The sequence below is a fragment of the Neophocaena asiaeorientalis genome, unplaced genomic scaffold, assembly GCF_003031525.2.
Source record: "Neophocaena asiaeorientalis asiaeorientalis breed wild unplaced genomic scaffold, Neophocaena_asiaeorientalis_V1.1 scaffold114, whole genome shotgun sequence".
Lineage (NCBI taxonomy): Eukaryota > Metazoa > Chordata > Mammalia > Artiodactyla > Phocoenidae > Neophocaena > Neophocaena asiaeorientalis.
The window spans coordinates 2,663,819-2,677,848 of record NW_020173116.1 but is presented as its reverse complement, the minus strand read 5'-3'; the positions used below and the strand labels follow the sequence as shown (position 1 = coordinate 2,677,848).

General features: G+C 42.9%; 1 protein-coding gene across 7 annotated transcripts in view; it reads right to left on the bottom strand.

Moving 5' to 3' along the window:
* USP39 (ubiquitin specific peptidase 39) overlaps positions 1-13,964 on the bottom strand; it is a 29,188-nt gene extending 15,224 nt beyond the window's left edge. The window contains exons 1-7 of one of the 7 annotated variants that reach the window (XM_024743999.1): positions 13,639-13,694; positions 13,146-13,197; positions 10,686-10,755; positions 9,322-9,416; positions 7,973-8,109; positions 6,591-6,743; positions 1,055-1,280 (exon numbers count right to left, since the gene is read on the bottom strand). In XM_024743999.1, the coding sequence (XP_024599767.1) occupies positions 1,055-1,280; positions 6,591-6,743; positions 7,973-8,109; positions 9,322-9,416; positions 10,686-10,741 (667 nt within the window). In that variant the 5' untranslated portion in view covers positions 10,742-10,755; positions 13,146-13,197; positions 13,639-13,694. Of the gene's footprint in view, positions 1-1,054; positions 1,281-6,590; positions 6,744-7,972; positions 8,110-9,321; positions 9,417-10,685; positions 10,756-13,145; positions 13,198-13,638 lie in introns of all 7 variants that reach the window. The other 6 variants (XM_024743996.1, XM_024743998.1, XM_024744000.1 and 3 more) reach the window with 6 other exon arrangements.
* Between the last annotated feature and the right edge of the window lie 66 nt (positions 13,965-14,030).

Genomic DNA, 14,030 nt, shown 5'->3' with positions numbered 1-14,030 from the left:
CTGCGCGTCCGGAGCCTGTGCTCCGCAACGGGAGAGGCCACAACAGGGAGAGGCCCGCGTACCGTACAAAAAAAAAAACAAAAAAAAGGCCATTACTGAACTTCCCTTCTAAGTCATCCTCAGCCAGAATGTTTTCAAAACAAAGATGTGAAGGCACATCTTTACTTAAAAGCGTTCACTGACTCCCCACTGTTATCAGGATGTAATCCAGCCTCCTTATATATAGTGGCATATAAACCCAACACCTGGTCCACCTCGGCTCTCATCGTTGGATCCAAGGGTCCAGCCACATGCAGTCTTCTCTCTGCACCAGGCAGCTCCATGCTCCTGTCCGGTGTCCTCTCTACCTGGAATGCCCAACCCCACCCTGTCTCCCCGCTACCTAAAACTTAGGTGTCTCTTCCTTCACTCTGACCCCCAGCCCACCTCCCATGCGCTCGACAGGCGTCCTTGCTCTGTGCTCCCTCCCATAGCATGTTGTGCTTCCTCTATCACAGCACTCAACACCCTGTAATCATCTTTCTACATAAACTATCTTCCCCACTAGAATAGGAGCTCCTGGAAGAAAAAACTGTGTTTCTTATCCTGGTAGCATTAAAACCTACTAGCACCATGAGTGAATGGTGAATCAACTGACCTGGATGCTAGAGAATATCATATCAGATACAGGTACTAAGAGCTACTCATGTGGCAACAACTAATTGAGTTTGGAGAGATAAAAATAGTCAAAATAAAATATTCTAGTCTGCAACATGGCAAAATGAGAACCAAAAGTGGCAGGCGCTTAATAAGGGTTGGTGCCTTTCCCAGCCTCCTGGTTTTCCTGAGTCATAGAGTTTAGTTCACCAAAGCAGACAGACTTTCTATCCAGCTAAAATCGCTTGGGACCCTGGGCAGGGCAGGCTGAGGGAGGAAGAGTGAGGAACCTAACCACAGTATGCACTGGACACTCGCTCCGGCTACTGTAAGGTTCACAGCAAAGTGGAAGTAAATGTGCTCATCAAATTAGTTGTGTTGCCCTGAAGTGAGAAAACATGAATTACTCCTTCCTTACCTTGCTTGGTGATCTGAAAAGTCTTCTTGCTGCAAAGGACGACAGCTTGAAGCATCTCGTGGGGAGACACATGTGCCTTGAAATTTCGAGGGTTCCAGAGCTTTCTCATCAGCTCTCCAAAACGCTGGACCAACAGGAACATGATATCCCCAGGAGGACGCTTGATGTTCTTATAATTGTCTTCTTCCAGGAAGTAGTTTCGGAGAGGAGGAACGTTAGACAGAGCCTGGAAATCAAACAAACACTCCAATTAATCCACAGCCTTTCTTCAGGACCCCTGGGAGCCAAGCTTGTCCACCTAAAGTTCTTCTAATAGAACTGTGCCTGTGATGCCTTAAAGAATCAGAAGCAAATGCACTCCCAGAGAATCCCCCCTAGAGTTCACATTAGAGAAACATCCTTTATAGTGAGTTTCACAGAAAGTTCAGTTCTGCAGACACTCTGCTAACGTGGGTATAACAAAAGGTTTTAAAATAAAGGTATCCGGGCTTCCCTGGTGGCACAGTGGTTGAGAGTCCGCCTGCCGATGCAGGGGACACGGGTTTGTGCCCCGGCCCGGGAAGATCCCACATGCCACAGAGCAGCTGGGGCCATGAGCCATGGCCGCTGAGCCTGCGCGTCCGGAGCCTGTGCTCCGCAACGGGAGAGGCCACAAGAGTAAGAGGCCCGCGTACCGCAAAAAAAAAAAAAAGGTATTCAAATCCCTATCTGCTGACCAACTTAATTAAAAATTTCCTTTGTTTACTCTAATTAGAGCTGTGACTATGTTTGGATTCACAGGAACTGAAGGCTAGAAACCCAGATACTCTTTCTTCACCATGTATTTGGCTGGGGCAGAGAGAACTATCTGGAGACCACAGTTCCCCCATCTCTCAACTGTACATTAAAACAATATGAAAAACATCTTAGTAAAACCTGGTGTCTTCCCCAAATGTGGTATTGAGAGGGTGGTAATAAAATGATACAGGGACTTCCCTGGTGGTCCAGTGGTTAAGACTCTGCACTTCCACTGTAGGGGGCACAGGTTCGATCCCTGGTTGGGAAACTAAGATCCCACATGTTGTGTGGCACGGCCAAAAACAAAACAAAACAAAACGATACAACTGTATATAAAAATGAGTGTACTCTGTTATGATGGAAAATAGTTAAAAGGTTTAAGAGAACAAAAATTAATTTTATCTCATTAAGCAAAAAGATAAAGAGCAGCCATGTTAGTTCAAGAAGAAACACATGCTTATTAGTGTGAGTTATGAAACTGGGAAGGAGACCACAGTTCAGACCCTAAATAAATGCAGTCTCCCCACAGGTCCCTCCTGATGGGTTCATGAATCCTCGTCAGTGCTATGCTTACCATGAGCACAACTTTCTTTGACAAGCAAGGATAGAAGGATGCTGTTAAACACACAATTAAACCCATGTGTCTCTGGGGAAGACCCAGGGATCTCTGCGGAAGACAACTCAGGATACAACTCAGGGTAACGATAGAGATGATCAGGAAAGCCCCTACAAGCTTAGCTCAGCTGAAGAAACAAGGATTTCCGGCTTAGAGTTACTCTCAAAAAAGGAGAAGCATATGAATGGTATACTAATTCTTGCTTATCCATGCTGTGGAGAGAGGTTGCTCCCTGGTTTCAGCAACAATACAAGCAGTAGGTGTCCTCGGAGAGAAATTATTCAGCCTCCAGGTGGAGTACTTGGTCCATTCAATCCCATTTTAGTGGAAACATCACAAAGGATTTGTTCATCTCCTTGTTTGTATAAATAGAAGTCCAATGCACTATTCATCGCGCTACAGAGCCAGGTGATCTACTTATTTGTATAAATAAAGAGAACTTCCTATGGGGACTGAAACCCATCACAAAGCCAAAACTAGCTGCCCTGCCCATACCCAAATCCTATCTGTCCATCCTGTAACAGTCTTCACAAAGCCACGAGAGGCTGTAAGAGGAACAGTCCACAAAGTCTCTCTCCACCTAAGAATCTGACCTCTCCAGGGACCAGGCATGACACCAATGGCAGACACCAAAATTCACAGATATACTTTTACAATTTTTTACCAAATTCTTCATGCAAAAATATCACGAACAAAGTTTAAAGGCCAAAAAAGAACTAGAACGAAATATATGCAACATATGCAAAAAAAAAGGCCAATATATATATGTATACTGTTTTTTCAAGTTTGAACATCTGATTTTTTTAAACACCTTTATTGGAGTATAATTGCTTTACAATGGTGTGTTAGTTTCTGCTTTGTAACAAAGTGAATCAGTTATACATATACACATGTTCCCATATCTCTTCCCTCTTGCGTCTCCCTCCCTCCCAGCCTCCCTATCCCACCCCTCTAGGTGGTCACAAACCACCGAGCTGATCTCCCTGTGCTATGCAGCTGCTTCCCACTAGCTATCTATTTTACATTTGGTAGTGTATATATGTCCATGCCACTCTCTCGCTTTGTCACAGCTTACCCTTCCCCCTCCCCATATCCTCACGTCCATTCTCTAGTACGTCTGTGTCTTTATTCCCATCTTACCCCTAGGTTCTTCATGACCTTTTTTTTTCTTAGATTCCATACATATGTGTTAGCATACGGTGTTTTTCTTTTTCTGACTTACTTCACTCTGTATGACAGACTCTAGGTCTATCCACCTCACTACAAATATCTCAATTTCATTTCTTTTTATGTCTGAGTAATATTCCATCGTATATATGTGCCACATCTTCTTTATCCATTCATCCGATGATGGACACTTAGGTTGCTTCCATGTCCTGGCTATTATAAATAGAGCTGCAATGAACATTTTGGTACATGACTCTTTTTGAATTATGGTTTTCTCAGGGTATATGCCCAGTATTGGGATTGCTGGGTCGTATGGTAATTCTATTTTTAGTTTTTTAAGGAACCTCCATACTGTTCTCCATAGTGGCTGTAACAATTTACATTCCCACCAACAGTGCAAGAGTGTTCCCTTTTCTCCACGCCCTCTCCAGCATACTTTTAATCCTCAATAAAATGGACCACTAATAGAAAAATGAGCACATAAGGCCCAACAACTCATGAAAAAATATAATAATCAACTTTAGAAGTGAATTCTTAAAAAGTAAATTAAAATGGAGATACCTATCAAAATGGAAAAAGTTGGGCTTCCCTGCTGGCACAGTGGTTAAGAAACTGCCTGCCAATGCAGGGGACAAGGGTTCAAGCCCTGGTCCGGGAGGATCTCACATGCCGCAGAGCAACTAAGCCCGTGCGCCACAACTACTAAGCCTGTGCTCTAGAGCCCACGAGCCACAACTACTGAGCCCGCGTGCCACAACTACTGAAACCCACCCGCCTAGAGCCAATGCTCCGCAACAAGAGAAGCCACCAAAACGAGAAGCCCACGCACCACAACGAAGAGTAGCCCCCACTTGCCGCAACTAGAGAAAGTCCGCACACAGCAACCAAGACCCAATACAGCCAAAAATCTATAAATGAAATACATTAAAAAAAAAATGGAAAAAGTTGTTCTTAATGCTAACAGTAACAATGCAAGATGAAGAACACCCTTTTGGGAACTCTCCTACACTGTTGGTAGGAATGTAAATTGGTGCAGTCACTATGGAGAACAGTATGGCGGTTCCTTAAAAAGCTAAAAACAGAGCTACTGTATGATCCAGCAATCCCACTCCTAAGCATATATCCGGAGATAACTATAATTCGAAAAAACACATGTACCCCAATATTCATAGAAGCACTATTTACAACAGCCAAGACATGGAAACAAGTTAAATGTCCATCAACAGATGAATGGATAAAGAAGATGTGATAATATAAAAAAAAGATGTGACACACACACACACACACACACACACACACACACACACACACACACACACACACTGGAATGTTACTCAGCCACAAAAAGAATGAAATAATGCCTTTTACAGAAACATGGATGGACCTAAAGATTATCATACTAAGTGAAGTAAGCCAGAAAGAGAAAGACAAATACCTTATGATATCACTTACATGTGGAATCTAAAACACGACACAAATGAACTTATCCATAAAACACAAACAGACTCACTGACATAGAAAACTTATGGTTACCAAAGGGAAAAGGGTGGGGGAGGGGATAAATTAGGAGTTTGGGATTAGCAGATACAAACCTATAAAATAGATATAATATACATATAAATTAAAATAAATATAAAATAAATACATATATAAATAGATATATAAAATAGATAAATAAGGTCCTACTGTATAGCACAGGGAACTATATTCAATATCCTGTGATAAACCATGATGGAAAAGAGTATGAAAAAGAATATATATATATATATGTATGCATAACCGAATCACCGTGCTGTACACCAGAAACTAACACAACACTGTAAATCAACTATACTTCAATTAAAAAAAAAGAAAAAGAAAAACACCCTTTTGTGCTGCTGGTGGGTTTGTAAATTGCTACAAACCCCCTACAGCCTAGAATCTAGGCCCAAGGTGCATTAACACAAGAAGAAGAGAAGGTTAAATAAATTAAATTCAACAAAATGGACTGACATGTAAACATTAAGGATGCTGCATAAGAATATTTATTGATTTCATAATATGCTTTTAGGTTAAAATACATACAAAGATACATACTACATTACTTTACAGATAAAAAAATACAAATATTTTTCAAGTCTAGAAAAGAAATTTAACAAAATGTAACAGTGTCACAAGAAGTGCAAGACTATATATATATATAGAAGAATACGCACTGCAACACTGGTAACAGAAATAAAAATGTGAGACAAGTGAAATTTTATGTATCAATTGGGAAATAACAAAATAAACCATAATATTGCCACATGACAGGATATAATGCATTTGTGTACCTGCGTTTAGAATAAAGTTCTGGAGGTCTCTATACTGCTAACTACCCCAGGACAGAGTACTAGGAAAAGAAAGGAATGAAGCTTTTGTTTTATACTTTCTATATCTTCCCCCTACACAAGTACTTGTTTATAGTTTTTTTTAACCAGTTTTTTTTGAGTGAAGTAGGATGATTATTTTCTTATGCTTACCAACGTTTTCTAATCTTTCTACAATATGCGCACATTACTTGTGTAATTTTTTTTAAAAAGCAAAACAATTGCAAACAGGACAACTTTGGCTTTCTGCCTTTCCCATTGCAGGACTTCAGCACAGGGGCAGGACAGAGACATCACAGAGCCAACACAATGAACATCTGCACCATGAAAAGAAAAAGCATCATCTAGCTCACGTGTCTCTTACTTGGTACTGCAGGCCCCGCGCAGCTCCATCCCCCATTCCCTGGAAGCTCCAGAGGCTGGATCAGGCCCACCATTTGGCGGCAGCCCCTCAAGCAGACGGGAACGTTCTGCTTGGGGCAGAACAAACACCCAAGAAGAGTCCTTGGCAAGACTCGGGGTCTGAGGACCACCTGACTGTACTCCACCAGAAGGCAGCTATTTCTTAGCCAAGCTTCACAGTGTTCCCGGGTTACCCCCTCCCTCATGGTTCCCACCTCCAACCTACCTGAAGGACGGCATTGGCGTAGTCGTTGGCCTTTATGTTATTCAGGCCCACGATACCAGGCAGGTAAGTGGTGCCGTCATATGCCCGGGACAACTTGGCTTGCTTGTCCAAGTTAGCGATCTGCTGCTTTGTGAAAGTGGGCTTCAACACATACTGAAAAGCAAAAGAAAATCCTAGGCTGTTTTAGGGCAGTCTACAGAGTTCACAAGATATATCTGCAACAGCAATTTCTGCCAAAAGAAAAGATACTTTGGTGGTGAACGTCTCACCACCCACCCAAAGGGCTCCCAACAGTAGGTCTAAGGACTGAGGTAACATGCAATGGTCCCCGCTCCACGTTGCTCATCTAGAAGGTGATCTCTGTGCTTAACCCAAAGTCACTGAATCCCAGGCCTGTCCTCAGACCGCAGGTTCAGCCAAACCCGTGACAAACAACAGGGAGAAGCTGCAGGACACTCAAGTCTGCAGGAGGCAGGAGTCTGAGTCCCAGGTGGGACCTCACACAGAGCCAGCACACAGGCCCGGTGCAGGAACAGGAGTGTCACCTCCTATCTCTGCAGGACTGAGATCTCAGGACTCCCTGTGGCTGGAGGGGCAGGATCAGAACCTTCCCTGTCCTAGACCTATGAGGGTCATCATGTCACACACTGGTCAGAAGTCGCCACTAAGTCACTTTGAAAGCTTGAATTCCTTTCAGTTTCTCCATCTATAAATACTGTCCTTAACCACTTTAACTTCAACTTTAATAGACTGTTATAAAACGTGTGGAAGTGGAGTAAGTAGTGTTTCAAACACTGAAAACCAAGCTTTCCTTAATAAATAGAGCATTCAACTCTACTGAACATGCAGCCACTGCTGAAAAGGAAAGCAATAATCAACAGTTCCAACAGTAATCAAAGCCCAAGAGGACCTTCCATACTCCCCACTCAAGTGCAGTGACTCTTGGCACAGGGCACAGACCAGAGCCCAAGGATGGACATGTTGGCCATTCTGGCAGTATTATGTCAAAAGTAGCCGGAAGCTGGTATACCTCTTGGCATCCACTGTCCTACAGCAGGCCCAATTCACATCCCTACTCCAAAATATGGAAGGATAATTTATTTCACAAAAATGCTTTCACCCTAATTGAAAAATAGCAATATTCCTTCAGTCCTAACCCTCAACATTAAAAGCAGAAATCAGAGCTAGGCTGTAGACCATGGGCCAAAATTATGGATTGTGATCTCCTTACTCTGTTTCTCTGGTTCCTGCCAAGGCGAAAGGAGCCTCTCGAAGCCCAAGGGACTGAGACTCTTCCCTGACCTTGGCTGGGGCAGATCCTCAGGAGCCCTGGGGTGGCTCCCAGGATAACTAGTTCCAAACCAACCCTCTTGGACACGCACCGTGATATCCTCCAGCGAGGAATCGATGATCTCATAGTTGTCTGGGAGGCAGTAAAACTTGAGGGTGTGGAGGTTGAGGAAGACATGGTGACTAAACTGGACACTGTGAATGTAGGCATGAGACTTCAAACCCCGGCCTGTAGGGAAGAGTGAAAGGCTATGAGAGAAGGGCAGACTCCATAAGCACAGAGATGAGGGGTAATTTTCCTTTCATTATTTTGTACCAGAACATGTTAGTATCAGCAAAAACAAAGTACTACACCATCCACGAAAGGAATCTCCCACATGAACTCTTCTCATTACAAAAATTAGCAAGAAAGAATAGCGCATTATCTTTATTCCCTAGATGGCACAAGACATAAGGGAACTAATTTCATATACATGAACACAGAAAAATGTGTGGGTGTACTTGTGCGTGTGTGTGCATGTATGTATGTGTTTATGTATATGAGCTAGTTTCATGTATTAGAAACTAGGAATATCCATGTATATATCATATACATGTACGTACATGCATACACTGATTTGCACATACACACGTACATATCTGTGACAGTCCATCATCACTTAGTCCTGAGTTTTCAACTGTCCACATTCACGACAATCCTGTACCCACATACTTTTGTTCACGTTGCCACTCCTTTCTAGAGCATCTCACCCTTAACCTATTCAAACTCTATGTCCTGCATACAGAGTACGAGTTCCACCTCCTCCATGAACTCTACACAAACACTCCAGCTAACAATGATCTTTGCATATTTCAACTTTGCATATTTCAACTCCTATCATCCTTTGCATATTTTTGCATATTTCAACTCCTATCATCCTTATTTAGACTCAGCGCCACACAGTCCAGCAGTAATCTTTATGGTCTTAAGAGGGTCTGCTGATTGTTTTACGTGTTAACCTTGACAGTTTATAAGATCCTTATTAGAGCAAAGAATGTAGTTTATAATTCTTTTGAATCCTCCACTATACTGTGTACAAAGCATTTGCTTGCTCTGAATGAACTAATAAATTTCCAGAAAAGAACAGAATGAAAAAGTCCTTAAAGGATTCTCAGAAAAAGACATAAGTATAGAAAACATCAGAGATTCAAAAACCCAGAGTCTCTGATACTTCCTACATAGTCTCTTATATGGCTAGTTCTTTCTTCCTTTCACATGTATTCAGGTTCTGACCAATCAGAGAACCTCCTGTGGATTTTCTAAGAGTATTCCACCTTCCTGGGAACAAAGATAGGGCTTATTAGACATGATTCCTAACAGCAGCTTACTTACTTTAAAAAAAAAAATCCCTGAATAGAACTGTGGCTAGTGCTGAAAATGTGATGCAAAACATTTATTTACCCTGAAAGTACTTGCCACACACCAGACAGGCATACGCATTGATATGCGAGAGGGAGATGGAACACAGTTTCTCAAAGTCAAAGTCCAGCACACTCCTAAGAGAACCAAAACAAAACAGAAACAATTAATAGGGATGGTTGCCTAGGTGAGCACCTGAGCGAAGCAGTGTCCCTGGCTCCCTGTTCTGCAGTCACACAGCCGCCTTCAGAGAACAGTTCAACAATCACATACAAACCGTGGGGAACATTAACTCTTCCTTACCTAGGCATTTAATATAGCACCGCCACCCACCAAGCCCCAAAGCAGTGCAAAGGTATCTCCACCAACGACCCTCTTTCTTTTGAGTATTCACAACCAGTTGAGAATCTTCCATTACTTTCTCTGGAGGAAAAGCCACAAGTAGGACTAAAGTAACAGGGCCCCAACAGCATTCCAAATTAAAAGACATTAAAGGAAGGACATAAAAAGAGTGAATAAACCCTTTCATAAAAGAAAATTCTATTTTTGTCCATAAAAATAAATGGGAAGCCTGAAGAACTTTAGGGGAATACCTACAAACAGATCTATCTATTCAAGTGCAAAGTAATGGTATATGAGTACTGGGCGGGTTAAGTGATAAAAGAAAATTTACCTCCACTGAATGCACAGGTGGCAAGGGGATTCATTCTCAAGCATTAACTCTAATTAATTGGTAATGGTCCCAGGAAAGCTGCACTGTCAGTTAAAGGGGCCACTAGCCACACACGGCTACTGGTGTTTAAAAGTAAAATAATTAAAATTAAATAAAATTTAAAATTCAGTTCCTCAAGCCACATTTCAAGTGCTCAATATCCACAAGTAGCCTGTGCCTACCACAATGGACAGTCCTTAAACAGCAATTCCATTGTTGCAAAAAAGTCTATTAGACAGTGCCACCCTAGGGCATAAATGAAAAACCATCGTAAAATGCATCTGGGATCAAAGAATACCAAGACGGGGTAAACACCTCTGCTTTAGGATATATTTTCGTCTGATTTTCCTCTGCTCAATCCCAGGCACCTAGAGCAGGACCTAGCACACAGTCAGTGCTCAATAATATTTAAATTTGCTATAGTCATCGACACCACATATCCCTTTATTTCCTCACACAAATTCAAAATGAGCTAAACGCTCTTTCTGCATATGCCCACCTTAAAACAACATGCTCTCTGACACTTTAAATTGAAGGGCAAAGATTAAAAAACAAGGCAAGAGGCACAGTTTTCTGGGCAGAAAGCTTTAAAAGAGATAAAGTTTTGGAACGTATTTTTAACGTACAGTCCAAAGAACTTTCTGCAGAGACTCCATTGTTCTTTTGCTGCCCTAGGCATTCCTGTGCTACCGACCTGTTAATGGTGTCCAGGTAGGGGCAGTGGCGGCTCCTCCGATCCTCAGAATCCATGCGGCCATTCTTTGCTGAAAGGAAAAGCATCAAAAGCTCTGAAAATGGGAAACCCATACTCAGGGTCAACTACCAGTACAAACAAACACAGAAATGGGAAAAATTAATCAGGATGAGCTCCTGTACAGGCAGCCTGACAACACCAAAGAAGCCCACTTAACGAAACAGGCCACAAACTGAGAGAATATTCTTGAAACACATATAACCAACAAAGGAATTGCTTGCAATTACATAAAGAAACCTGGTGGAGATTAAAAAAAAAAAAGACAACCCAAAAGGAAATGAGGAAGACAGCCCTCAAACTTATGAAAAAATGCTGGGAATTCCCTGGCTGTCCAATGGTTAGGACTCTTGTGCTTCCACTGCAGGGGGCTGGGGTTCGTCCCTGGTTGGGGAACTAAGATCCTGCAAACTTCACAGCATGGCCAAAAGGAAAAAGAAAGAAAGAAAAGATGCTCAACCTCACCAGTAATCAAGAACAAGCAAATTTCCTTGCACAATGATATACCACTTCACACCTACCAGAGAGGAAAAAATAAAATCAGGCAATTCCAAGTGTTGGCAAATATGAAGAACAGTGAGAATGCTCATGTAACTGCTGGTGGGAGTATAAACTGTTACAACCTCTTAGAAAATAGTACAGCAAGATCAAAGCTGAAAATACACAGACCTTTTGGCCCAGCAATCTCTCTTCTACTTATATACCCTAGAGAACTTTTGCACATGTGCCATCAGGAATGCTTTACTAAAGAATATTTATAGCAGCAATATTTGAAAGAGACCAAACTGGAAACAACCCAAATGTCTACAACATATAAAAATGGGAGGAATACATTTTGGTATATCATCAATAGAACACTGTGTTACCATGAACATCTACCCGGATAAACCTCAACAATATGGCTCGCGGGGAAAAAAAAAAAAAAAAGGCAAAACAGAAGACAACATATAGTATGATTCCATTTATAACAAATACAAAATAAAATACAGCTCTACTCAGGGATGTATACGTGAGGTAAAACTGTAAATAATAAAAGTAGAAATGATTAGAAAAAATTCAGTGATTACCCAAGCAAGCAAGGAAGGCAGATGCAACTGGGAAGGGGCCTATGGGAGCTTCTAAGGTCCTGGTTAAGTACCACTTCTTAAGCTGAACAGCATCAGGAGGCAGCTCTCCATGGGTCTCTCGAACTTCTGCACATACTGTGACCAGAGGCACTGACTGCCTCCAGACCATCTTGTCAAAGTTGTTTGTATAGTGAAGTTTGTTTCTATAGCTTTGGAAGTAGGAGACAGTGTGTCCCTACAGAGCAAAGGGCAGGCAAGCTCACAGCCCATTATAGAAGATTTGGGTTCTCTAAGCTCAGAGTTCTTGTCCTGTGAGGCCACCCACTGTGTGTATGGGTTCTCATCGTGTTGCGCTGTGGGAACTGACTCAGGGAAGTGACAATGCTATATTCTGGCTACTGTTATTGCTGCAATAAGCTGTCTCAAGCCCAATAGCTCCATGTCTTCCATCAGCATCCATGAAACCACGGCAGGCTAACTTGGTAGTGTACAAAAAGGGTAAAATCTCAGACCCTTCACAATTCTTGACAAGTGGTAGATTTAAGGATATATATCCACACTCTTCTTTAAACTATACATGTGCTTGACATTTAGCTCATCTTAGTACCTATAATCTATTTCATGAAAAAAATAAAAGGGAAAAAAGAAAACAGCAGTAACCTCAACTGGGATCCTAGTGTGTCCCAGAGAAAACAATCTCCTTACCGTAAGTATACAAAATATCTAAGAAACAATTTCTCTTCCAAAGAAAGGGAAACATGAGGCTGACAGAATATTTAAGTAAAGGAAATCAAAGAATACCCTGAAATTATTAACTACATTATTCAAAGAACATTTATCAAGCACTTTCGACGAGCAAGGTGCTAATCTGGACCCTGAGGGTAATATAAAAATATGTCAAACACAGGACTCTGAGCTAGAAATTTAAGAGTTAACATAAGAGTATAACTTTATATAGATAACCAGGTGCAGAGACAGAATTATAAAATCCTGGAGAATGAAGACCACCCCCCCCATGAACACTGCCCCTAACATGTAGCCTTGTGATATGTTCACCTTCTAACTCACCAGAAAACAAGTACATAGGAACATGTTCAAAGCAGAAGTTCCAAGTTCAGAGAAGGAAAAGATGTAACTGAGGTAAACAGGAAAAGCTTCAGAAGTGATAGAAACCTACTTAATGATTGGTAAGATATCAACAAGTTGGAAAAGAGTGTACACACTACAGAGTACCATGGCTTGGCCAAGAAGTCTCCAGAAATTACTAAGAAAAGCAGAACGAGTCCAGCAGAAAAAGGCAGAGGATACAGTCATAGATGGGAACTGACAGACTCACTGGCTTATTAGGGCTCTCAAAGGTCATGGGTTCCAGGACTCCTTCCGTTAACCTAAAGAGGGACAGACACGTGAAAATCACTTTCCCAAACCACCGTGACTCAGTCTCAGAGGCAGGACTAGAATCCATATCTCCTGGCTGCTACAGCCCTGGATAACAGGGCAGTGTGGTCCAAGTGCACAGCGTTCAGGCTCTCCGCTCAGAAATTACAGCAAGACTCACTCCTCAGGTATTTTGTAAAAAAACTAAAAAGAAGGGACACCTGTAAAACAATTAGCACAGCGCCTGGCCCGCACTAGACATCCGATAAAGGAAAGCTACCTGTTCTTATTACTGTTAGAAACGCTATAGCTACGATCCTGATCAAGACAAGTAGTATCCTCATTAAAACGGAGTCGGGTCGCGAGTGGAGTGTGACTTCCCCGTGGGGAGAGAAGGTTGAAAAAAGAAAAAGAAGAACGCGAGAGTGGAACCCGCGCCCGGCCCCGCGCACCTCGCACCTCCCGCTCAGGCTCCGAGTCCTCGTCGGCCTCGCGCTCCCGCTTCACCCGCACCGCCGGGACCACGGGCGCCAGGGCCTCGCGCGCGCTCGCCGGCTCGACTTCCCGCTTCACGCGCACCGGACTGCCCCGGGAGCTCGGAGCCTCTGTCTCCCGCTCCCGATCTCGCTCCCGTCTGACACGAGCCGAGCCGCTCCGCGACTCGGACTCGCGCTTCCCGCGGGTGGATCCACGAGACTCCCGCTTGGACCGGCCGGACATCGCCACTACCGGCCGAGTCGCCCGGCGCAGACTCCAGGGAAGACCAAGCACGCGGCAAGCGGCCAATCAGGAGCGGCGCTGTTATCAAGCCCAAGGTTTTCTACGAGTCGTCGATGGGGACAAA